This window comes from Acanthaster planci, linkage group LG03 (genome assembly GCF_054643075.1).
Source record: "Acanthaster planci isolate LZ-2023a linkage group LG03, COTS_SCS, whole genome shotgun sequence".
Classification (NCBI taxonomy): Eukaryota; Metazoa; Echinodermata; class Asteroidea; order Valvatida; family Acanthasteridae; genus Acanthaster; species Acanthaster planci.
Genome location: NC_141779.1, coordinates 12915179 through 12941492, shown reverse-complemented (window position 1 = coordinate 12941492; position 26314 = coordinate 12915179). Strand labels below are relative to the sequence as shown.

Sequence of the window (26314 nt, the reverse complement as noted above, 5' to 3'; positions counted from 1 at the left end):
TCTGCGACAGTAAAGTACAGTACCCAGAACAGACGGCCAAAATATTCCCTTTACGTTTGCTGATATGCAAAATACAAGCAATGATTGTGTACACAGAACACGCAGTGTGACCAAGCAGCGGAAGTGATGAAGAGCTGTGAGAGCAAAGTACATTACCCTTTATGATAATAATCACCAAGGCCTCGTGCCATTACTGTTCTCTCGTGCGTTGCGCGCTTAGTGGTTTTGTTCGACCCGCACAGGCCTGCACTGTACCGTCAGGCCGATCTCGGCGTCTGCCCCATATGAGCTGAGGACGCGGTGCAATCCGGAGGCCATCTTTAAGAAGCTATTGTTCCATCAGATGCGAGGAGTCGTCCAAATCGAGTCACCCACAGCGTCACGCGCGTATTAGATGACCCAGAGTGAGATTCTAGAGACACCGATTTGGAGGGAGTCATAGGCTACAATAAGTGGTAAGTGACTTTCTCAAAAATGTGAAATTTCTCGGTCAAGACAGTAAGTGAACGCCCCACAACTGTTTTCTGCTGAAGGATGTTTTACAGGCTGCCTTAATTTTACCCACACAGGAGAAACGTTAGTGAGAAAGTATAGCATGTCATTGTCTCGGTTGTAGTGAAACTCCAAAGAGTATGTTATCCTGAAATTTAACAAAAAATACAAAAGAGGGATAACTGTTGTATGAAAGACCTCCCTGCGGTACGCCCCCACACATGATGCAGCATTATATGCGATTCAAGTGTTTGCCAAAGTGGGGTTTATGGTTTGCACGCCGTCATCCCATGAGCTGGCGGTGAGAAACAGGATGAATCAGCCACGGGTGCTTTTAGGCTTTTACATTATGTTCATAGAGGTTTACACGAATTATGCACGCTAGCATTGCCTCGCAGAAAGACATGCCCGCTGCTCAGAATGCACGGAGAGCTATAGAATCAGCCCGTTATTGAAGCTACTAATCAGTTTCAAACGCGAAAACAGAAGAAAGCGCGCCTGAATTTTCTGTGCTGCTCACAAATAAGACGGGGATTTCATATTGTGGCCTCAAGGACACGGCCATTTTCTGTGCATATTTTGCACGCTATGACTCGTACGTTGCGTGGTACGTGCATTTTGATGTGTGGTTTACTTTGTCAAATACCAAATACTGTTCTGTCCACAGCCACAACGTGCCAATTACATTTCAAGAAGTAATGTTCCCTCAAAAGGTATTATAACCATGTCCCTAGCCGCACAAACCGTTGTTATTTTTGGAAATACTCAGGCGGGTTGATAATACATTGTTTTCCCATATGATAAAAACATGTAATTTTTCCCGTCAATGTACCTGACAGCTTCAGACTACACTGGAAACGTGGGTTTCAAAAGCAATGGTGCATGATCGCAGAGTCTGGAATCGCACCTGCCTAGGGGATTTCCAGATCAAATGTTGGATTTTAGGAATACAATTTAAACCAAACTGGTTTAAGGCCCCGCCTCGCGCCAGCGATGCGGCTATTGTGGGGATGTAAATAAAAAATACAATTGCAAAAGTACACGTGGCCTAGGGGCAGAGTGCAATCTTCCAAATGGAACAAAATTCGGTGACTGGCTGCGGGAAAATGGGTTACTGGTACCCCCCAACACACACACACAACAAAAACCATTAATAGGTTAGGTAAATGGCAAGATGAGGTCGATGACTTCGCCTTGGTGGCTGGGACATGTCAAAAGCCAGGACATACCCACTGATGACTGACCCTACGGTTTTCGTTATGCGCAAGTGGATCGGCAAAAATACTCTATACATTAACAGTAAATTATGACTGTGAGCCTCTTTCTGGTGGTTCTTTAGCCTAATGTTCGCAACTTGTAAAGAACTGTCAGTCTGTTAGAAATCCTGGGCCTGAGTTCATTTGAAAGACAAATGTAAAGGCTACTGGGTGTTTCTTGACAGAATGGAATTCGCAGCAATTGGCTCGTGGCAACCGGAAATTACGGCTAAGTTAAAAGGTACCGGCGGCGGTAACGTGTGGGCAGCTCGAACGTTAGTTTTATCACACATTATGCCACCATCAACCTGTTCCTGGCAAAGCTGAAGGCTCAAGAATATCAGCGCATTTCTCCGCAAGAAATTGCTTTTACTACCTTGAACAAAACTGTGAGCTCAGGGCTTGTCTCTACAGTCCGTTTTCCAGTCGTTTCTTGGACCACACAAGCAAGGATGACAACCCCAAAACTGAGCGCTGTGATCAATTTCTACGAGAAGATAACCCCGCCGCCAGATTTTGCGACTTTCGTCGATGGATGGAAGAGCCTAGGCCAATACGTGGAGACGCTGGATCACTACATAGCCGCACAGCTTCACCGGAACATCGACGAAAAGGGTGGGTAGATCTTTTGTATAAAAACTACTGGCTCTTATCTCAAGGGGGTTATGACTAACGGTGAAACTTTAAAAACCATCACATATCTAAGTCCTCAACTATAGTATCCACAAGCTTGACCATCATTTCCAGGAACGCCATCTTTCAAAATCTTTAGTTGATTGTTACAAGCGAGTTTGGGAAGTTTTAGCTTCGTGTAAATATTTCACTGGTCGAGAAAACAGGGAAACCCCGCACGATTTCGAGATGGGCAGGGAACGTCCTTCAAGTTCAGCAAAGAACTGGATTTCCAATGCCAAATCCCAGAGTACGTCCGATCGTCTCAGTGTGACCATGTACTCTTTTCACAGGCTTGTTTCCTTACGCAAATTTCTCAACGTTTACCGGTTCCCATGAGAGGATTATCAACGACTTCATGCACCCTGATCCGGAACTGATTAAGGCTGTGGTCAAGGGTCACGGTATGCCAGGAGTTCAAGTGAATCACCCAGGTAACAAAACAAAGAATACTTCCCATATGATCTCATACTTTTAAAATTCCTAATTCAAATCATTTTTGTACTTACAGAGGCTGCGGTATATTCATAGGAAAATCATAATACAACATACATGCCGGAAAACATCTCTGTACACTGACACTGATGCATGGAATATGATTTCGCCAAATAATGTCCTTTACTGCGCACCCAGTCCTAATTCTTACCATGGAAAGTTTCCTGGTTGGGCCATTTCTAATCCATTACTTTGTGGCAGTTTTTGTTTTGTGAAGGACTCGCAACGCATGGAAAATTGACTTTTACGATTGGCGTACTTCCAGGTGGTTATGACGAAATCGCGACACTGGAAGGAAAGCCGATAATTCCCGACATGCCTGCTCGCCTCGACTCGCTGTTTATCCTGAGTGCCTTCAGGGTAAGAAGTAGATCCTGTGAACACTGTCCGACAACGATAGAGTAAGATCTATGTAGAGGGGTTTTCTGCATGCAAGTGCTGGATTGCAAAGTGCATTCTCGTGTATGGCCTGGAAGCTTAGCCTTTGTTTTTCATTTCACAACTGATACGGGCGTGTTTTACAATATTTTCCAGAGTAAGGTCTCCGACACAGAACTGAGCAACAGCGGTGACCTGGAGAAGGAGTGGCTACGCTGGACGGGCATAACCGCGGTAAAGGAGGCAGCCCCTGCCGGGGTCCGCCTCGGTACAGCCGGGCTGTACAAGCGGTTTACCCCTGGAGAACCCTACAAGGCTGTAACGTATGTGATGAGGTGCGAGCTCCTCGGGTTGAAGGAGAACTTCCAACCCGGGCTGGAAGTGGTGAAGATCATTAAAGAGACGGGGGCACCGGAGGGCCTGGAGTTAGTAGACAGCGCCCTCTACTGCCTCGACGAAGACACCATTAGCGTGGCTGCGAAATCCAAATAAGTGTGACATCACTCCCATGCCGCTAAATAAACCAACCAAATCACATAACATAAGAGATCCTGAACAGAGCAAATGATAATGGTATTGAAATCGTTGCAGTTACTCACGCTTCATAATATACTATAGCCAATCAAGGTGATTTCTAAAACATTCAATTTGACAGCTTCCTGCACGTAAAGAAAAGTCACATAAATGGTGTTTCAGTGAAAATCTTATTTGCGCGATAAAATTTATATAGGCTACTTCCTCATGTTTTACGACTTTAGTTTTGTATATTATTGTTAAAAAGAAAATGGGGGGGGGGTTACTGGTCCCTGAATCAAAGGTGGCTTAGCCACGTTGACTTAAAGTCCAAGAAAAGAACTACCCATCACGCGTAATTTTCAGATATGAACATTAAAGGGAACGATTTTCCAAAGAATTCATATTAATTTTAGGTCCGAGTGGGAATGTTCCAGATTGGGAAAATTATCACCCGGAGAATGAAGATTTTAAATCATAACATCGATTGAAAAAAAATTACATGTGATTAGACACAATCAAAACCCCTGCAGGTCTTCTTCAGCACATGCGAATTGCATGTTTTCCTGTTTTGGAAAGACAATTGCAGAGAGTGAGGGAAATGGTCCTTTCGAAAAAAGGCCCATTGTGGGGGAACGACGATTTTCCAGGAATGATGGGGAAACTGTTCACTTATGATTCATCATTGTAAAGCTGCTCTTGAGGAAATTATGATGGCAGTTTCAATTCATGTACAGTCGGACCTCACAAACAACTGGTCCTTTGGACTTTGCAGATTACCATATAACATGAACCGTGTATTATCAGGAATGAAAACAGTGAAGACCAAATAATTGGGCCCTAAAATTTCCTCTCAGTTTAAGCAGAATGTTGTACTAACAATGATCTTAATAACGAAGTTCGACTGAACATGTTCCTATCATACTAAAGACGCAGATTCAAGTATAAAAAAAGAAATATATTCTGATATGAAAACATATGCACCGGAAATTGTTCATTTATTCCGGAGTGGTTTTAACTACGATAATCATCTCCAGCCCCAAACAGAAGGCTGACAAAAATTCCACAGACCGGCAATGAAACAAACTACGAATGATTTCAGTGGATATACAAGCGGACTGGTGCATGATACACAAGCGAACTGGTGTATCGACTATTGTTTTAAAACACCCCTTTGATAAATCGAATCCGTCCGGTTATAATCAACTTATTTGGGGCAAAACCGTTTCTTTTGTAATTTTGTTTTTGATATTGTGGCAGAAACGTTTCAAAGAGAACACCAAAGCATCGAGTAGCTCGGACCAAGTTTACAATAATTAGGCCTATGTGAAATTCTTAGATTTTTAAACGTAAATCTGGGCTCGCCTTTCGTTCCAGGACATTCAACTTTCTATATAACGCTGCTGATGTCATTGGTAAATGTTAAATACTTCAAATACATGTAGTTATTCGAGTTCTTTTGTATTCCTTTATCAATAAAACAGAAATAGCCAGCTTAAAGAACTCAGTGATGAATATGTATTTTGCGGTGGTGATGGTGATTTTGAAAGCTCTTTGCCGTAATAGTCCCGTGAGGCGTCTTTTGCCAAGTTGAGCAGCTCTACCACTCCACTATTCTTCTCGACCTTTGTGCAGTAGGCCAAGAGGCTTTGAGGTCGTGTTTACATGTGATTCATCTAGGCGAGAAACCGAATATCGAAACGTAAGGTGCCACGATCTCCGTGTGATGAGTGCATACGAATATACACGTACATGTACGTGTGCATTAAATTTACTCGGTTCTTCACACGATTATCACGAAAGGTTAAGATGAAAATAATTGCTAACAAATGCTATGACTTACTGCACGCAGCCGTGACCTTTAATCTATGAGCTAATTCAGGGTTTAAAACGAAGACGATATGACGACGTGGGTCTTTATGTGGATTTTCTTTTGAATTCAAGCAACTAAATATTACATCTTTTACGGTATGCGAAAATAGTTTTCCCAGAACAGTGAATAATTTCAATGGGAAAAACTAACCGGTAAAGTTCAAAGTTTGGGGAGTAATTAAATGTAACATTTAAACCATGAGAAAACGAAAGATAAAACAAAAACCCAAAAGAAACCCCACTTCCCATTCTGAACGTTCGACCAACATGGGAAAAATTAACATCGACTACGTGGCATCCAGTATAAAAAAATAGGCCTAGTAGTTTATTACAGCCTACACACTGGGCTCAAAAGAACTACTCGTGGCAACTGCTTTAAACCTGCTGGTGGACTCCCTTAACAACTGCAGGGTTACTTCATATAAATGAAACCCGCGTGTCAAGTTGCACCAACTGACGTTGCCATATAGACGGGAAAAAATCGAAATTCGGTAATCTTTTATTTCTCCGTTCATCGGCCATAGTCATCAGCAGTGACAGAAATGAGATATCCAATGGTGAGAAAGCCAGGACAGAGGAACGTTAGTAAAAATTCTGTTTAGCCAGGAAACTAATACTTACCCCCCCCAAAAAAACCCAAAGCATGGAACTTAAGATATTCCGCTTTACAACACCTCACCCACAGATGCTGTTTCTTGATTAGCTGACAGCTGTCTCATTACATTTGCTGTTTCAGTTATTTCGCTTTTTAAGCCAACGAATTTACCCGCACCAACCAAACTACTACACCGGCGTAGTAGCCACAGCAGTATACATGTACCACAATCAAAGAAACGCATGGCCACCCAGCACTGTGCGCGTTTTGCGCATTCACAAGTGTTGCGCTCTTGAGCTGGGTTTAATTATTTCGAGAAGAGGTACTTGAGAAAGTGTTAGTAAAACTTCTTATTGAAATAGACATATACCATTGATGTGTATTTATCTCAAATCAACCAGTTATAGTTGAAAATAAGCAGAATCTGTGGGGGACGTAATACATGCATAAAAGAAATACGTGTACATGTATTGACTGCTTTATCTCGCCGTGTTGTAAAACCAGCCTCTCTTGGTGATCAATGAAACATTGTATTCGCCCAAGAAGAAGCCTAGGGAAAATAAAATGTTCCACGGGTCACCTTCCGAAATTAGTCTTACCTCGAAACAATCAAAATATTTGTGAACTCATGATATGCCCAGCAAAGCCACGACTTGTAGTTTTGAGTATTTTGTCTTGAAGGGGGATTTCACAAATTAGATTTTCAATACACAATATCAAGCCTATACCCCACGACACTATGTTGTTTAAAATTTTTGTAGGCCTACGCATAGTTCGATTACAAAATAACAGAGGGACATCCCTAAAACATAATGCTTTATTCTCATGGCCTCGTCAACAGTTAAAGAACAACTAAATGCATTCACCCTACTGCTTTGTCGTGTTTTGTATTGTAAACTTGAGCTTGCGTCCAAAGTTCAACGGCATATCCTGAAAACGGACACGTATCGTTTAATTTGCCAAGTCCATAAGCTTGGAATCTGAATTGGCAAGTGTATTATTTTGGAAGATGACGAAGTAAAAACACATCGTAATCACTGTGCACTTGACATACCAGGCCAGGTCACAGCGCATGAGAATCTGGCGGTACCGCTGTGTGCGTGTCACTGTTTGCGAGTGTGACTGAGAATACACGCCATCCATTGTTGTGCATTTATGGAGTCATCCAATGCAGTGGTGTGATGGCGCTCAACTAGAGGGTATACGTAAACCGTCAGCCCCTTTTCCGATTTCAAAGCAGTCCGCGTGTGGACCGGTGTCTTGTTAATGCCGACGTTTTAAACTGGGACCGACACCGGCGTCAAAAGATGGCCGACTTCAGGGAAGATTGTGGCACGGCATTTACAAACGCCGGGTTCGATGGCGATCGTTCCTGCTCAACCTCGTTACATATCCCAACTGCATCTGATGAAAAACTCAGCGTCCCACACAGCGGGTTTTCGGATCAGTGGGCCTCGCCTGCGGGACCTGAGTCTAGCGTCGCCGACGGTCTGTCGCAACCGCGATCCGAGCACCGTTCGTCCCAGGGACAGCATGCTGAGCTGGAAAGCGAAGACGACTCCCTGCCCAGACCATGTGGATACTGCTGCTGGGTGCCGGCCTGCCTGCAGAGGGTGGCCTCGGGCCGGTTCTTCGTCTTGTTTCTCAGCATGCTCTGTCTCACCGAGGCTGGCCTGACGGTGGGCTATATCAGCAGCGTGGTCACAAGCTTTGAACTTCAGTTCCGATTCAGTAGCACACTTGCGGGCTTCGTGGTCAGCTGCTATGATATCGGCACTCTTGTGGTCATCTTGACCAGTTATTTCGGCGGCCGCGAGGCAGCCAACCGGCCCAAGTGGATTGCGTGGAGCGCCTGGTCCATGACGCTGGGCGCTAGCATCGTAACCCTTCCGCACTTCTTTATTTCCTACAAGGCCAGCGGGAACGACACTGTCGCAGAGGTCTGCCATCCTGAAACCTCGCTACAATCTCAGAGAAATTGGTATGAACTGGAACCTGCTTGCCAAGGCAACAGTGGCAACAATATTGAGGGCTCGGCACTGTTTTTTCTCATCCCTGGAATGCTGCTGATTGGAGCTGGGTCGACGGCTACAATGACGCTCGGCATAACCTACATCGACGATTTCGTGCGAAAGAAAGAAACACCGATTATGCTCGGTAAGTTGTTGGAATAGAGCCACGCGATTATACAGAAACTCGGGTCAGCGGGGCCACTAAAACTTGACCAAATTTAGATTCACAGTCACAAGCGAATGACTGATGACTGGGGTAAATGAGACATAACCGGTCTGCGGTAGTGCTGCTTTTAGACGGGCGTTCTTGTCATGTCGAGTCATTACTATCTCTTCCCCTTCCGACCTCTTGCCAGGGGTCATGCTATTTAGCATCATCAAGCGTCAACGTGCGTCAACGGGTTATTTAAGCATATTTTTATGCAAAGATTTTTTAATCTAAAATGTTAATTAGGATCCTACATATCAAATTTAATACATTACATCTACCTGGAAAAATATTGAGTGTTTAAATTTGAGTGACAAAGTAGGGCCTGTTTGTGCAGTCCGACCGGCCGCCATCTTGTGTTTGCGTGGATGGCCGTACGGCAGAGGAAAGACAGACGGCGGACCCCATACATCGCGAAAAAATAGCGTTTTCCTTCGAGAACCTGGAAGCAAATTTGTTGTTTTTCTCACACAGTGAAAATTGTTAGAGTCTCTAACATATAATAAAACCACTTTTAAATTTGTAGAGGGTATTTTCAAGACGTAGATTTTCTTTCACTGCTTAGCTTTGTTCAGGACAGACTGAAGTGATTTCCCCTGATCTAAAATGGATTCAAAAGCACATGTATAAATGCCGACAAAAACCAATAAACTGATTCGTGCTTATCACATGTCTACGTTGTATGAAAACTCTAACCGTACGAGTAGTACAGCACAGTTAAAACACATTAGCACATTCCTTGATTCACATGCTGTGGAGATACACCATCGCTAACGCAAAACGTGATTCGTGCAGGAGGAAACATAAGAACTGGCAAAATAATCCTAGCACTTTAAATGATTTAGACAAGACAGCCCACTTACAGTATGCATGGCAAGACTGAGGATTCATTAAATTTATCTCAAGAAAGAGTTGCCAATATCACTGTTGACGGTGTCGATACCGTTCTTTATCAACCACACGGTTAACTGCTACGCTAACGGAAAAAAACACATATTTTTTCGCTGCTACGTAACCCTTTAAATCAAATACACGTATTCACAGATGCACCATGTTATTTAACTCGTCACTTTGAAATTCGGCCAAAAGAACGGTTAATTAAACTATTTCTATCAGAATAACCAAGTCGTCAGTTTCCTCCTCCACCACTACCAGTTCATCTCCACTACACACAAACTTTTGGTCACAACAGATTTCCGTATCGCCATTACCATGACACACAGAGTGAATGGTGAACAAATTGTTAAAGAGTTTAATAACAATATTACCGGTAAATATTTTTAGTTAAATATGGCCAAATAGACGGCTAGATTTAAGTGAAAAAGTACCCCAACCCCAACAAATTCTAACAAAAGGTTTTTCGACAGATTTCAGTTTTACTAGATGTGATGAGTGACAGGCAGAAAGTCTATAAAATTCTGACCACCGGAAGTGTTTTTTTTGGGGGGGGGGTTTAAAGATGGCCGCCCTGGTACTGGAAAAACACTGAAATGGTCGTTACTTTCTAAATATGCAATGTACAAATTTGGTTTCAGTGTCTACTATAGGGTTTTCAGGGTCAACAAATTTACTGATGATGATGAAATTAAATACTGACCTATATAAAGAACCATAAGTTTCATTCGGGTCAATTTCAAAATAATGGCCGCCCCTGTACAAGAAAGTCATTATAAAAGTCATAACTGTCTTAATATTGCAACGTGTATCTTCACTTTCAATGAGTAGTATAGGCTTTTAAGGCTCAACAAATTCACTGGTGATGATAAATTACATACTGACCTACGTGTATACAAAGAAGCACAAGTTTCATCCAAATGGCCGCCCTGTTACTGGAAAATTACTAAAACTGTCGTTTCTCCGTAATATGCAATGTACACATGTACATTGAACAACTACCATAGGATTTCCAGAGTCCAAAAATTCACTGGTGATGAAAAAATTGAAGCGTGACCGGTAAAAACAACAAGAAGTTTTATTGCGGTCAATATCAAGATGGCCGCCCCTATACTAGCAAGTCAATAGTTATAAATTTCTTAATATAAAATGATTCATTGTTTGCTATCCATCAGCATTAGCTCCAGTGTTTTTTTCTTCCTATATCTGAACTGTGATTGCTAAGTTTCCAATTCTGACCCTCCAATATTTTCAAATTGACTCAACCACTGTGGCCAACTTAAGGGCTGTTCAATCAGACTAAGAGCTTCAAGTTACTATCCCTAGACTTATAACTAGTCTAACTTTACCACACCACAGATATCCAGGTAAGATGAGCAGGTGTGTTCTCAAAAACTTGTAGCCATTTGTTGAGATAACGTTTTGAAAGGTATGGAAGAATTTTTCTTTAACCCTAACCCCTTGGGATGTAGGTAAAATCACTGAAATTGAAGGATTTGAGACTGTTAGGGCTATGGTTGTCCTAACTAAGGATTTTAGTTGTCCATGTTAACCAAGTTTTTCAGCATAGCAGCACATGGTAATCAATGCCCACATTGAGACAATGGCAGCTGGTTTCTTTGCACCGTTCTCGGATCTTGCAATGGCTGGCAACCACATACATGTACTTCTACGTTGTTTGGCTTTGGGGGAGTTGAAGCTGTTGGATCTTGTTACACTGGGCAGGGAAGCCACCTTGCCTAGTAATACAGACTAATGTGTCTGGAATGATCCATGCAAGAACTGCTAAGAAGGATTTGTCTTGACTGGTTGTCTTATTTTGTTCCTACTTATCCCCCGAAGCAATCACAACCTTGAAATTGACGTAATGGCAGATTCCAAGTAAACACCTCTTGAGTTGAATGTAATATATCAAGAGTAACGTTTGAAGTATCACGCGTTCGACATATGGAGGGTTTAGGTTTTATTCACAGGCAGAGTATGGAGAAAATTACGCTTCTCGGAAACGGACGAGGAAAAAACGGTGCAGTCGAAAATCATTATTTACGCGAGAATAACGGTCTTGTGTGTGTTTTCACTGCCCGTGGCTGCCAACAACAACGGGGGAGATTCATGTCGTGTGGCTCTTTCTACAGTATTCAGAGAAAGTTAACCCCATTCAGCTAGCATGACTTGTCTAGTTCTCAAAAAGATACTTATTACTTCTAGCATCTATCACGGCAGAAACGATAATCTGGGTTGTGTTTGAACATTTTTTTTCTTCGATCTTTCCTCTTCATTACAGTGTGTGTAATGACAGTTCAGAAACAGCAGGCACCTGAATGTAATCTCTTCATATCAGGAAAAGAAACGAAACACTCAAGTTTTCCTAAATTCTGAAATGGATGCACTAAAAGTCGAACCGCTCACAGGCTCACTTCCACGACAACAAAAGTACAAGGACAGGTCAGGCATGAATCTCCGGTATATTCTAGAAGGTCGTGATGCAGACTCGAACCGAGTGCCTTAAATGTGACTTGAGGGTTATGTTTATAACTGGACTGCTGAATATACGAGTTGGTGGGATTGTGCGTGCCCAGATTTAAAAAAAAAAATACGCATAATAGGGCCTCTTCCGTCTATCCAAAAGGATTCACTTCGGCCCTTTACTTTAGCAAGTTTCGGTGTACGAGGTCAAAGATACGCGCTTCGGATGAGATATTTGAAAACCTGTAGTCAGGTGATTCGTTCTAACCAGTGATTGGCGTATTGACCTCTCTACCGGGAAATATCACCCTCAATTAGTGACAGGTTTTGCCTTAAACATAGGCTTTGTATGTTTGCCCCCAATTAGTTTCAAAGAGGGGCGAAATTTGTACTAGAACTGCGTAATGGTATTCTGATAGCTGCGTGCTAACTTTTAACACTGAGTGGACTAGCGTTCGCTTTTGAGCTGACGTCAGACTAACAGGGCACCGTCAGGGAAATTAAGCATGAAAGCAAAAACATGTGGGGCATTTGAAAGGAAATTGCAATATCTCTAGGAATTCCGCTGGACGTCACACATGATTTAATCCATTGAACTCTGCTACCTGCTGATGGATTATCAATTAGTAATTGCATTTTTCTTTTCAGCAGGTTCCAGCTCTTAATTTCTGTTTGATTTCAATGAAATATTTATTTCATTGTTTCCTTGTTCAATGTGTAGATAACATTTGTAATTAAATTGTTTTGATTTTGATGCGTGTATGTGTGTACTTTATCATTTTGAAAGTGTGAATAGGTACGGGTCTTCTATTTTGTAAATTGTGCGGTTTTTTTAACTGTTCCAATTTTTTCCCACTTGTTTATCCTTCTAACATGGTTCATGCCGAGCCAGTCACGTCGGAGAGTCACGTAACTCGCTTAATTTATTTTCCAAAGGAATGACACAACAACGCATATAAAAAGAATAACTACTGAGTGAAAACATATCATCAACCACATGCACATGTGGGTACGAAATGCTGGCATTTCATGCTGGCATTTCATCTTGCTCAAACGGGTGCATAAAACAGTCTTGTTTTGTTTGTGATCCACCTCCTTTGTGATTAACAGAGCAATGACTTAGGCTTGATTAAAATCACTTTATTAAGAGCATGTTGTTATTGGTTTTAGTTTCACTGCATAATGATCAACGTTTCTAATCTCAATAAAATGCACGTGTACTTGCAGAGATAAAAAGATTATGTACATGTACACTGTTACTTTGCCGTGTCAAGCTCAGAAGTAGGCAAGTTAAATGAATTGAAATTAAATCATGATTACAAATCATTCACATGAAATTAATTTCCTGAATCTAAAAATGTGGTATAAATCGAAACAAGTGGATTGAATTTAACAAAAATCTTGCCAACACAGATTGTGTGTAACACGTGTACATTCATACTTCTTATCAATACCAGGAACTGAAAGGCTCATACAGGGGGTTTTGTTTTAAAATGTGCAAGACCTGCAACATTACCAACCACTTCAAAAGAATTTAAAATCAACTATTTTAAAAATTAATTAAATTTATTATTAACTTTTTGTCCTTTTCCCAAAAAATTAATATGTTGAGTTTAATCAGTAATTGTTTTTCAAAAACTCATTTGATTTAAATCAGTGATTTAAATCAGCCTACCCTGCCTCTTGAGCTATGTTCTAAGATAACTTTGTGAAAATGTCACTGAGATTAACGAACACCGTTTACACCGCAAAAGATGAAGCGAATCCAAATTTGGCAGATGAAAAAAAAATCAGCTTGGTGATACTCCAAGGATTACCGGTACCTTAAAGCGAGTAAAAAACTTGTCCCACAACTGTTAAGCAGTTTCTTTAACTAATTTAATTCACGTCATTAAATCCAATTTGGAACTATATTAAGCATCTATATAGGCCCTACTGACTGATTGCAGGTGACTTGTTAACCGACTGACTAGCTGACTGAACCGTTTGACATAAATTTCTGATCGAGTTTATGTAATGTTGTTTTACTTGTGTAATATGACTTTTTTAAAAATTACACGCTGGTTTTCATTTTTTTAATCAGGCACCCATAGGAAATCAGAGCTACCAGCACTGAATGGGATACTCAGTTTAAAGAAAAAATAAACAACAGTCATAATGAAATGCCTTAAAATTTTGAGTGTGTGTTTACGGCATTTATTTTTGTTGTCCAAACGAGGTATTAATGTGATGTTGTGGCGCTGAGTGCCTGTTACAGCATTTAATTCTGTTGTCCAAACGAGGTGACGCTGAGTGTGTTTACGGCATTTAATTTTGTTCAAACGAGGTATTAATGTGACATTGTGGCGCTGAGTGTGTGTTTACGGCATGTACTTGCCCAAACGAAGTGGTTAATGTGGTGTTGTAGTGCTTAATTACTCTTTCAAGTGTAGATCAAATACATTTTACATAAAAACACAAATATTGCTTTCTGAAGAAAACTGCAGGCAGGTCATCATTCGTGCATACTCCATTTATCCATATATATACGCACTGAGATTGAAGTTTGTGGCACTGCAAGAAGCAAAGTTAGGTGCATTTTAATTTTGTCAGACACTATCTGAATTCTGCATGGACTACGGGAGGTCGTACGTTCGAATGTTTCCTTTGAACAACCTGGTAACCCGACCTTTTTGTTCGATAGTTTCCGTAACTTGCTGCTTTTCTTCATGTTTCCTCTTAACATAAGAAATTTGCTAAAGAAACGATAGTAAAATAGCAATAGGGCCATTATGCAAAGTGTTTTCTATTAAATGTTAAAAATAACATGGTTGCTAAAAAAAGTAACCTTCATAATTTCCTTTTGTGTGTACTTACCTTGTAGTTTCCTTTACTTGCTTGGCCAGTGTGAATTTGAATGTGCTTCCTGTTCCGTAAATAATGTTGCAGAGGTTGTCATTTTCCTTGACGCATCAGAGTTCCTATTGTCGCAGGTGTGATGTGCATTCTTGTCCAGCATATCTGAAACATGAAAGAGCGTGGTCATAGTAATTTTTCTTCCATGCTTAAAATCATGACTCCTTTTGAAAATATAAAGACATCCCTGCTTTATTGGTATCGCATGAAGACACAAAGACCCCTTGAGGATTACCGCTGTATTACACTAGAATATCCCACGTCAGGAAAGTGTACCACATGGAGCTGTTCAACAGCCAAAGTATTCAAAACTTATAAACACGAAATGGATTAGTGGGTTTTTTCAGGAGCGCCTGATCACGTTAAATTCATGGTACTCATGTAACAGTTCTATCTGAAACACTTCGTTCAGTAACAGTTAAAATGAACAATTACATGGTTCCAAAATAATCAAGTTTGGCCTGGTGTTGAGTCAAAAAGTGTATAATGGAGAACACACTCAGAACTTGTCATATGCCTGGCAGAAGGGCGTAAGTGCTTAGGCCCTTTTACCAGAAAACGTTTCCCAGCACAAGGACGTAAGTTTGCAACTATATATGAAAATTTCTCTGCAAAAAGAAAACAAAATTCCCAAGTCCTTTAATAAGTTGTTCAAAGGTTGCTTTTTGTACAGCCTGTGTTGATTTTGTAGTAAATTTTATCCGTTTTTACTAAATAAAAACAGTGTGTTTCATACGCACTTTTGCTGGGAACATTTTTTGTGCTGTGATCATGCTTCCTGGCAAAAAGGCATTAACATGCTTATGCCCTTTTACCGGGCACCCGAAGAACTTTAGGGTTGTGCAAAGCGTATAAGTGATTCGCACTTTAGGGGAGGATTCAAAGGGCAAAAATGAAGGCTACTGCTGAAACAGAGAGATTCTTTCTGCCATTACGATTTTCTCAAGTGACAGGCGGGGTTTTCATCTTACTACTTGTGAATACTAGATAAGAAACAAGTTGCCACTAACCCGTAATCCCTCGTCCATTCTCCTTCTAAACGAAACTCTTCAAATGACATTTCCTTTCCTGTTTATCTGTGATGTTACAGCCATTGTCTACAGCACCACTGTCATCGGACCAGCCCTCGGCTTTCTCATTGGTGGCTTTTTCCTCAAGTACTATGTGGACTTTGACACCACCAGTGGATTGGAGACACCGGTATCACCATCTAGCCCCAGATGGGTGGGTGCCTGGTGGCTGGGCTTCTTCTTCTTCGCCGGGGCTATCTTGGTCACAGCGTTCCCGGTCTACGCCTTCCCGGCCAAGCTCAAGAGGCCGGCCGAGAAGGGCCAGGATGGCAAGCCTGAACAGCCAGTAGATGAAGAGGACGATACTACCGTGCACATGGCGTTCAGCGATGTCTCCCTGGGAAGTGAGTTCATTCCTCTGCTTCCAGTCTGGACAGAGTTAGAAATAATTACATGGAGGATTAAGCTTCACTGACTTAAAGTTCAAGAGCTACTATCTGACATATCTACTGAAGATTTTATAAATTACTATAAAAGCATACAAACACTGGAAAAAACAGTCAAACATGTCCAGGAGCGATAGTTCAGAGTGCTTAGTACAGTACTTGGCGAACTGCCACAGGCTAATAGAAAAACAGCCCAACAGCAAAGGTACTGTGCAATAGCCTGGCTGCTGCCCACTTTTACTGAGCAAAAATCTGATGAGCATATAAATTAAGTGACTGTTTAGCAGCTCGTTGAGATCAGCCAGTTCAGTACATCAACAGCACTTCCCCAAATGAAGAGCATCCGAGACCATTCGGGAACATACGCACATGAGGGCTACCCACTAAGGGCAGTCATACGTACATCTACTTGTTTCTAAATGACCTCGCCTATTTGAAATACCCAACTGGCTCATAAGGCCCAGTATAATGCAAGCCATAATAAAAGTCATGTGCGCAAATAGCGTCTTGACATCAAAATGCAGCAGTACAAAATGAGTACTATTACGCCCCAGCTACAGCATTGTTTCAACAAAAGCTTTAACTGTCCAAACTATAGTTGGGACAGATTCTGGAAGTTAGGGCGTAAGTTGCTTAACAGTGCCAAGGCAGTGACTGTTTCTCCTAAGTGTATAGTCTGGCTATGGCTTAATGTCACAGCGCTGCTAAGCACAGAGTTCATTTACCAAAGAACACGTACTTGGCAAAAGATAGGTTACCGGCCGAAACTGTCATACACCATGTACACCTATTGTGACTGGTTCTCACCTGAGTTTTTTCTCAGCACTTCAGCTTGGCTGACAATCTCTTCCAAGACGACATGTGAATAAGACCCGCTATGGCTTTTTGGTTCCACAACTACCCTACAATTTCTTGATTTTTTTCCCTCCAAGCTCTGTATCCGTCTTCGGGTTTGTTTCCTCAGGCATTCAGGGTTCCTCATCCTTGGTTCTGTTAAACAGTAAGAACTACATGTAGATTGATAATGGATTGGTTTAAGATCATTCAATCATAAATCTACATGTACAGTCTACCCATGCACTGCACCCAGCAATCCACTGATCATCAATCAATCGATGGATTATATAGTAATGAAAAAAAAATGTTTGTTGCCTTTTCCACAGAGATCCCAGAGGCCATCTGGGGTCTACTCAAGAACCCCGTGTACATGATGGTCAGTTTTGCGGCAGCCGCAGAATTCAGTATCATCACCGGGTTTGTAAGGTTTGCGCCTAAGTTTATCCAGTCACAGTTCCAACTGAAAGCTTCAACAGCAAATCTTGTGACAGGTTTGTGAAACACAGTCCTGTAAAAGATCTGTAACTGTTGCAGAACGCCATGATTTTTTACATGTAACAACACTGAAGCCAAAAGCAAACAGAGTACTAGCCCTAGTGTAATTACTAGTTGTAATTCAGATGAGTCCATTTTACTAAATTCTCTTTTTTCACCATTAAAGTGATTTCCTTTAATATGATTTCAACTCTACAGTGGTTTCCTACTGCTGTTGCAGAGGGTATTAAAGAGGTGATGCAATGTGCCATAAATTGTACACTATGGAAATAATGTTTGTGTTAATTTTGTTGACTCACTCCTTTTCGAATGAACTAATATAGTAAATGAAAAGCTTCATTCAGCACCTCAGTAGAACAAATTCCACATAATCATCAAAGTGCTGAGGATGTTAACGAACTTTCTTTGATTTCTTTGAAAACAACTGCTTGCCAGGGTGAATCTGACATGCCCTCTTGAATATGTAAATAATTTAGACCTTTCAGCATTACTTGTCGGGTTGAATTGGTACAACCATCAGCATTAGGATTCCTAGTTAGAATTATGCTCAATCTCCGCCAGGCACCTTGATACCAGTTGGGGCCCTCGGTGTGATCCTAGGAGGCTTCATCTTGAACCGCGTCAAGACAAATCTGATGGGTGTGGTCAACGTCTTGACCGTAGTCACCATCCTCTCAGGGCTCATGTACGGGCTCATCTTCATCCCGGGCCCATGCCAAAACTTACTCATGGCTGGGGTAACAACCCCGTATCATTACAAGTAAGTTTCATGATAAGATGACATTTCAAAGCCACCTTCAGCGAAAAAGGAATGCGTTCATTCAAATCAAGATCTGATGATCAAATCCTTAACCTTATCAGAAATCCGACAAATCGGCCACAAAAATCAATTCTATGTCGCATGGCTATTTTGACTATTGTATACAAGCAAAAACGGGAAAGAGTGTCATGTACATGTATCAATAAAAACCTATAACTTGTATGCAATGCATTTTGACACCTTTTGCAGTACAGATTTTTTTCGATTTGTTGAAATATATGGTACGATGTATACACATTCACTGCATTGCAATGCATGATCAACACTGTCTGCTATTAAACGGAACACTAATAATTTTCATCTAGCCACCAAGCTACGTTTTGTGTATACCACAAATGCGATACCACTCCTTGTCTTAACAATTTCTAGTTTCCAGTTGAGAATTGAACTTTGAGAAAGGAAAGTCATTCGTGCGTAAACAAATGCGATTCAAAACAATCGATGCGTTTTCCCCAGTTTGTTTGTTCTGCACCTGTGTAATCAGTTATAAAAGAGAGTCAACTTTGTTTTTATATCTGATTGACACAAGTTGCCAAGTTACCACGCACCTGTTGCTGAATGGCAGAACAGCTGATGGAGTAGCGAATTCATGACCTAGCTGAGTTATTTTTTGATTCTTGAAAGAAACTTTAAGAGAAAAATTACATGAACTGGAGTTCCATAAACGTAAATCTGTAGGAACTGTATTTTTAGTGAATTTCACAGCTCTCGAACGGATCCCATAGTTGGCAGGAACGATGTAAGACGAGGGGCACTTTTTTTTAGTCAACTCCTTACTCTAATGTACATTTTCCTTGTGACTGTTTCAGTGATCCTGGTTGGCAGCAACCTCCTGACCCTTACAACATCAATCTGACCAGGCCCTGCAATGCAGCCTGCCGGTGCAACCCGCGCATCTACAGTCCTGTGTGTAGTGACAAGGGTGTGGCTTACTTCAACCCCTGCTTAGCTGGGTGCAAGGTTGAGGCTGCCATGCTATCAAGCGATGATGTTCATCGCTTTGTGAGTATTCATAACATTCAACCATGCAGACTCTAATCATGACTGTAGTGAAATGGACACATTTTTCTCTGGGCATTGGCATCATAAATCAAGGAAGGCTGACTTCATCACTATTCACAGCATCACTTTCATGTCTAGCATTTAGGATACTACAGAACTATAATATGAATCACCATCCCCAGTTAAGAATACCTTTAATTCTCAACAACACTTTTTCTTAGGAAGTTTAACACAATAAAACATGTTTGATAACTTTTGCCTTTAGTAAAAGCTAAAGAAAGCTGAAGATCTCCGAAATACTGAACAATCTTTATATTAAAAAAAAGTAATCCATTATTGTCCAATCCCGAGACAATCATTGTATCTCTTAATATGAAGTTTTATATAAACATACCTTGCTGTTTTCCTGTGAAAACTGTTAACAGCATTCTCTTCTGCTACAGGAATATTTCAACTGCAGCTGTGTGAAAGTCTACAATGAGACCAACCACCCTGCATCGACCAACGTCCAGCTGTTCAACATTCCAGCGAGTGGCGAGGACGACCCACCGCACGGTCATTTCAGTGCCGATTATGAAGCTACAACGGGCCTGTGTGAGCCAGACTGCCAGAAGCTTGTGTCGTTCCTCGCTTTGCTGCTGCTGGTTGTCTTCGTGTCTTCAACAGAGCAGATGCCAGCTCTCATGACACTTCTGCGGTAGGGAAAAGGAAATTATGAATGCATCTCACTTACCTGAGGAGATGTTTTTGCAGTCTTTCTTTAGCAGCGTCACAAAGCACCCTTTTTCTCACCATCACTGGCAAAACTATGGCTAGACCTGAATATGAAACCAACATACTATTTCACAGGGACACTATTAATACACTTGTGGTCAGAAGTTCCATTATACGTTGACTGGAAATTTGAACTATCATTTCAAAACTTTGCTCACTCCTGGCAAATCTTTATTGGTAGTTGATCAGCACATCTATTACTGTGGAGTAAAATGTTCTAACTGATCAGTGACAAGCGAAAGAAAAGGAATGGTTGCCTGTCATGAAGTCTTACTTCTGATTAAGCACTTCACTTGGAGCATAAGTAAACCTTTGACCACAACTGTATAATAAAAGGAAAATTCGTCCTTGCACCCAGGGATCCTTGCTGCTGTAGAAAAACGGGTCAATAATATATCTATTGGGAGATCAATTGTGGCGAGACAGTCAAGTGTACATTGTACTCTTGAAGTTTCTGGTTTGCTGCGGGGTTCCTATGGAAAAAACAACAAGAAACATAATGGATGTTGCAACACTATGTATTATGTTGAAGTATACTATACTCCTTACAAAGTTTTCCTTGATTTTTTTTTTTCAGATGCGTGAAGCGGGAGGAGAGGCCCTTTGCAATCGGTCTGCAGTTTGTTATTCTGCGACTTTTTGGTGAGTGGCAAATTAAACAAAAAAACAAATAGATGTTGAATCAAAAAAAATTTTAGAAGATATTTGCATATAGAAACAAACAAGCCCCCTATCATGGACTGTGACACTCTGGATTGAAAAATCCTTCCTTAACAACCTAGGTATCTTTTTCAAATTTCATTTGAACAGGGTTCATTCCGTCGCCGGTATACTATGGAGCTGTTATTGACAGCACCTGTATACTCTGGGAGAAGGGGTGCAGCGGCAGCGATGGAGCATGCCTGCAGTACGACAATGGTAACTTCTTTTACCGCTATCTGGGCCTCTCCACGCTGCTGAAGTGCATCTCCATCATCATGGCTGTGCTGATCTGGCTGATGGTCCGGAGAATCCACTATCGTGGGCCAGTCATGACTCCCCTGCCTTCACCGGTGCCAACTGCTGCGTCGGATGACTCCGGAGTTGGTGCTACCGAGAATTCTGTGGAAAGCCAGGGGCACGGTCACCTGTCCAATGACATCTCAACACTTAGTCACTTCCGCTACCCCAACGAGGCTCCGGAAGGAGACATGAATTAGAGACAAACCCAAAAGTTGCACAAAGAAGGGAAGGAGAACTGAGAGAATGCGGATTTGAAAGACGGTTGCCTTCAATCTTTAAAGAGGAGAACCACCTTCTACATGTATGTCTAACAGAAAGCATTCATACATTGGAAGAGTACCCCATAATTTTATCTTTTTTTTCTATTATCATTATATATGGTATTTCATTTTATTCTGTTACATTTTAAGAGTGTACTCCCGTAACTTCACAAATAGCCTATAAATATCATTAATAGTAATGCTACCAAAGAAATACCCAGATTTTAACCAACGGATTTATCTTTCTTAAGTGCATGGCTCAGGAAACACTTTCAACCAATTTGGTGCCTAAGGTCATGGCATTTTAAAGCTGTCCGAATTGTAAATTTTAATTTCTTTTTTTGACGGAAAGGGAAACAGACACAGCTAGAGATGAAGTATGATTTAATATCTTGAGTATGACTGAATTTTTTTTCATAAAAGAAGCCAAATCCTGCTTCTTTGTCCTCTTGACATCAATCAGATGACATCATCACTGATTGGGATAATGTTGTTGGATATGGTTCTATGATGACCAGCTGGTCATGCATATAATCCTGAACGTTGAGGGCAGTGTTTCCCATTTCGTGTGATCATTCATTCCCAAAGTCTTTCAGATTAACTGAAATTACAGGGACTACATTCCTAAAAGCATAACAAAATAGGTGTGTTTATCAACGCTGTGCTTCATGTTGCTTTACATGTGAGTTAAAAATGAATAAAAATGTAGATTAGTTTCTTGGGTTGATGCCCGATTTAGAGGTGCACTTTTAGCCAGAGCATAGGTTTTGAACCTTTGTGTGATGTTCGTGCCAAAACAGTGTGCATGTATTTCAATGTGAAATATTTTAATGTGAGTACTATTTCAAATAATTCTTTCAATGAAAATGAAATAAATTTGTTGAAAATGCATACTGGTATTTGAAATTATGTTTCCACACATCAAGAAAGCGTGGCACCCCAAATACAAATTTCTAGTCTAAATTTTTCATTTACAGGATTTATCCCCATGAAATACATGTATCAAACAAAAATCATCTCCCAGCGAAGTGAACAGTAACAAATTAAATGAGATTTTTTACAGCATAAACCGAGTTTTAGAAGACAGACCTGAATTCATAGTATTGAAGTACATGTACGTGCTTTCACGTTCCAGCATGCACTTTTTACAAGTATCCTTTGTCACGCATGGAAGTTACCGATAATCCACCCACTGCAAGAACTGATCCTGCAATGCATATATTGGTAACAAATCAAATTTCAGGAACTGTGTAATATGAAAATTGATTTTGCACAATTCCAAAGAAAAAAATCGAAATTAATGAATTCGTACAAGAAATCTAGCACATAAAAAGAATCTGAAGATTCAAGGAAAACTTAAAAAATAAGTAATACCAAGAACTCCAATATGAGATTTTTATTCATTAATATCAAACAACTTCACAAAGATTATTTTACGGAATAAATACAAATGTGAAGAAATACCATATGGCATGATTTGGTATCAAAATATACAAAGAACGATTCATGTTGGTGAGTACAATAAATATAATTGCAAGTACTGAACTACTGTAATATTTTCTTCACAAACTGATAACTTCTGAATACAAGCTAATTTGACCGTTGTCAAATGTTTGTTGGTTTTTAACATAACTGTTACAATGATTAATATAACGATCAAAGATCCAACGCCAAGAAAACGATTTCCAACGTGGGGGCAGGTATGACATAAGCCATAAATTGGCAGATTCATTAACTCTGCCCCATTAAAGGTCTTGCCAAGAGTCAAAAAGGCGAAAAGATCCACCCAGCCCCCCCCCACCTCCACTGCAAGAGCCTTAATCGAGAGCATTAAACATTTGTGATTTTCAGCCTATGTAAGTACGTGTATGGAGGTGTGTAAAAAGTGCTACAGCATAAAAAAATAAAAGAAACAGTTTTACGGGAGTGATATATTTATGCTCCAGAAAACTAGATAAATTGACCACTTTTCAGATACCAAGTTTAACAAGAGAAGTAAAAATGAACAGAGTGATTTCCTGGCAGCATGCTTAAAATGCTAAAACATTTCCCAAGTTTTCCCAAAATCCAATGGGATTTTCCATTCTAGGAAGAAAACACTCACCTCTGTTTACCTACATTTGCGTATCAGTGCGCATTCGCGTCAAACCTTGCTGAAAAGGGTCACCCAAGCCACACCCTCCACGCCCACTGCATGTCTCCCCATAAAAGGCTGCCTAGAACTAAGACTCGTCCTAGTTTTTTTTTTTTTTTTTGAGGTCTCTTGATTTTATTTATTTGGAATAGGGAAGGATGGTAAAAAGAGGTGAGTGTTTTCTTACAAGAATGGAAAATCCCGTTGGATTTTTGGAACTCCATTACAGAAAACATCTCACCTTTGTTTACCTACATTTGCAGAGTAGCACCGTTAAGTAACAATTTGGGAGGGAAAGGACATGCAGGGTAACGAAGGTCTAAACTGAGCCCATTCAAATATGAAAAAGGTTGTTTAGACATACCCAGAAGCTGCCTTTCTGGGGTGTACAGGCTGCTGATTGGCCAACCTGCTTGAGGGTTTTCCCGCTCACGACACCCTATGCTTGAACCACATCCTTCACGTAGCATGAACTGAAGGTGATTGCAGGTCATTTTCATTATGCCTGAAAAAGAAACTCCAAGCTGGTGGACAGAGGATGTTGATGCGCTGCTTGTCTCCTGGGCACCTGATTTCGATCCTCAATATCGAGAGGGCTTACACATATTATTGCCTCCAATCTCATTTGAGCAATTGTGGTCACAGAGGCCGGGCGACGTAGTTGGATGGTCGTGATGAACAACTGCTTGATGTCACCTCATGGGGTCTGCAAATGAGCGAAGAATTGTGTGGAAGCTCTTGAACAGGGCACCACCATAAATCCCCCGCCATTGTTGAAATCACTGTCAACCTTGGGATGAAGGTACATACATGTATATCTAAGGAAAAGAAGCCGGTTAAATGAACTGTGGAAAGAAACCCCATGTTACTGAGGCATACGCCTCTCGGTTGCCGGTAAAGGTGGACTGGTTCTGTGGACTAGGTACAGAATTGGCCTCCTTGTGAAACTGTTCGGGCAGCCATCAAAAATACCGCTTTAAAGGTTGGTTGATGAAGGGTACGAGCCTCTGTTGGATCAATGTGAGACTTGGGATACAATGATGCCCTGATCCCCCTCAATGTTTGTAGGGGAAAAACCCCGATGACAGGTGAAGCTGAAGAATGGGGATCAATAGCCATCGTCTTGTACTACTTCGGAAAGTGGAGAACACAGCTACCACAAGCGTGCCTGTAGGGCTTTGCCGGTGTCGAGCTACCTAGGCGGAATCTACTTCCCAAAGTTTAGTTACATGTACTATGACTATGACAGCATCCAAGCACACAAATGAAGGGAGGCTCTATCCAGATGAGCCATTGGAGACTAAGGTTGGTTCAGGAGGTCTCAGCAGTTGAGGAGCCCGACTGGAGAATGAATAAATTATGCATGTAGGCTTATGAGGCAAGGGAACAAAGGCTGTTGTGGCCAAAATGAAGCAAAGTGAGCATTCTGGATAATTCTCTCTCTCATGAGTAACTTGATGTATTCATTATTACAGAGAGGGGAGGTGAAGGCATGAATTTCCCTCTCTGAGGTTGAGCAAAAATGAATGGATCAAACTGTGGAACATCCTTAATAACATTGTTTCCCACAAAAACTGGAAGTTTCCCTTATTGAATTCCCCTCACTGTGGTTGAGCAAAAATGAAGGGATAAAACTATAGGACATCCCTTAAACCTCTGTCTCCAACAAGCAAATGGCACAAGTTTCCCTAACTGAGATTAAGCAACAAATGAAGCGATCAATCTTTGGGAATGAAGATGCCCTGTGGTGAGGCCCCAACCGAAGAAGTCTTCCTCTGACCAGTGGATGGCTTGAAGAGAGAAACAATACCAAAATGACAAAGGTCCATCCTGTCTGCGGTCTAGAGGCAGAAGGTCTGGCAGAATTTGTTATCAAACAGAACAACAGGCTACAGCCATAGCTGTAAAAGGGCAAAGACCACTACGCCTCAAATACAACCTCACAAAATGCTGGAAGGGTAAGGGGGCCAAGTGAGATGGTACCCAGGCAGTTTTGAAAATGTGTGTGGTTGTCATCTCAAGAGGGTGGTAACTTTGATGTTGCCTCCCCCCCTTAACACTGTATAAAGTAAGCCTAGTAGTTATACTGAATGGCTGTACAAAAATAAACCAGTAAAGAAGGTTTGAGCCTTTACAAAGTACCTATTATAGATTGTGCTGTTGTATGGGCACTGTTGATTCCACTACTGATCGCAAGGAACCCAAAACTACCTGTGCTACATGTATCTTGTATGCACATGTTTTATGGAATGAATGGCAGGAAATGGGACGATGACAACCAAGACTCATGAAGGTAATAAAAAACGTGCCTTAAACAACCTAACTATACAGTTGACCATGCCTAAGAATTACAAGCAACTGGAGTCCTAATGTACAACTTGCACCAGTCAGGTAACCACAATGGGAACCCAAGGAGAAGAGGTCAACCCAGGTCACACATACATGAACATACAGCATCTAATCTCATGGAACCTGGGAAGTAGACGGAAACCTAGAGCTGTGCTAATGAAATTTGTTGGGAACATGCTCTCGCCAAGGAAACAACCTCGAGTAATAAGTATGACTGCAGGGAAAGGGAGCAAATTCTGTGAATGAACCTGTACAACTGTCCCTGCAACGTGGACATGCTGGGGAAGTGCAGGAAGACTAGCATAACACCTAGACATCCAAAGGCTATCGTAACTAAAGTACAGTGCAAAGCAGCCACTTAACAACACAGAAAAAAAAGTGGAAGGCAATCGGTAACCAACAGGGGATGCTGCGGGTCCAGCATTATGCACCACTGC

General features: G+C 41.2%; 3 protein-coding genes across 6 annotated transcripts in view; 2 read left to right on the top strand and 1 right to left on the bottom strand.

Moving 5' to 3' along the window:
* Positions 1–26314, bottom strand: part of cuedc2 (CUE domain containing 2) — an 80561-nt gene that overhangs the window by 14444 nt on the left and 39803 nt on the right. For 2 of the 4 annotated variants that reach the window (XM_087134553.1, XM_087134554.1), the window contains exons 10-15: positions 22484–22601; positions 21065–21259; positions 19753–20050; positions 17012–17194; positions 15759–16187; positions 14710–14853 (exon numbers count right to left, since the gene is read on the bottom strand). The gene's annotated coding sequence lies outside the window, so the exon portion shown is untranslated. The remainder of the gene's footprint in view (positions 1–14709; positions 14854–15758; positions 16188–17011; positions 17195–19752; positions 20051–21064; positions 21260–22483; positions 22602–26314) is intronic. The other 2 variants (XM_087134551.1, XM_087134552.1) reach the window with 2 other exon arrangements.
* LOC110991252 (uncharacterized) lies at positions 258–5309 on the top strand. The gene is made up of 5 exons (XM_022256561.2): positions 258–455; positions 2163–2363; positions 2714–2854; positions 3181–3275; positions 3450–5309. The coding sequence occupies exons 2-5, from the start codon at positions 2201–2203 to the stop codon at positions 3783–3785; spliced, it is 735 nt and encodes a 244-aa protein (XP_022112253.1). The 5' UTR covers positions 258–455; positions 2163–2200; the 3' UTR covers positions 3786–5309.
* Positions 7055–22285, top strand: LOC110991251 (solute carrier organic anion transporter family member 2A1-like). Its single transcript, XM_022256560.2, has 8 exons — positions 7055–8430; positions 15839–16162; positions 17368–17532; positions 18098–18296; positions 19166–19358; positions 19802–20055; positions 20710–20774; positions 20943–22285. Exons 1-8 carry the CDS (start codon positions 7581–7583, stop codon positions 21329–21331), a joined length of 2439 nt encoding a protein of 812 aa, XP_022112252.1. The 5' UTR covers positions 7055–7580; the 3' UTR covers positions 21332–22285.

Coding starts and splice junctions, on each gene's coding strand:
- LOC110991252 (XM_022256561.2), top strand. CDS start 2,201: ATGACAACCCCAAAACTGAGCGCTGTGATCAATTTCTACGAGAAGATA. Junction 2,364..2,713: donor CCGGAACATCGACGAAAAGG/GTGGGTAGATCT, acceptor CTCTTTTCACAG/GCTTGTTTCCTTACGCAAAT. Junction 3,276..3,449: donor TTATCCTGAGTGCCTTCAGG/GTAAGAAGTAGA, acceptor AATATTTTCCAG/AGTAAGGTCTCCGACACAGA.
- LOC110991251 (XM_022256560.2), top strand. CDS start 7,581: ATGGCCGACTTCAGGGAAGATTGTGGCACGGCATTTACAAACGCCGGG. Junction 16,163..17,367: donor CAGCGATGTCTCCCTGGGAA/GTGAGTTCATTC, acceptor CCTTTTCCACAG/AGATCCCAGAGGCCATCTGG. Junction 20,056..20,709: donor GCTCTCATGACACTTCTGCG/GTAGGGAAAAGG, acceptor TTTTTTTTTCAG/ATGCGTGAAGCGGGAGGAGA.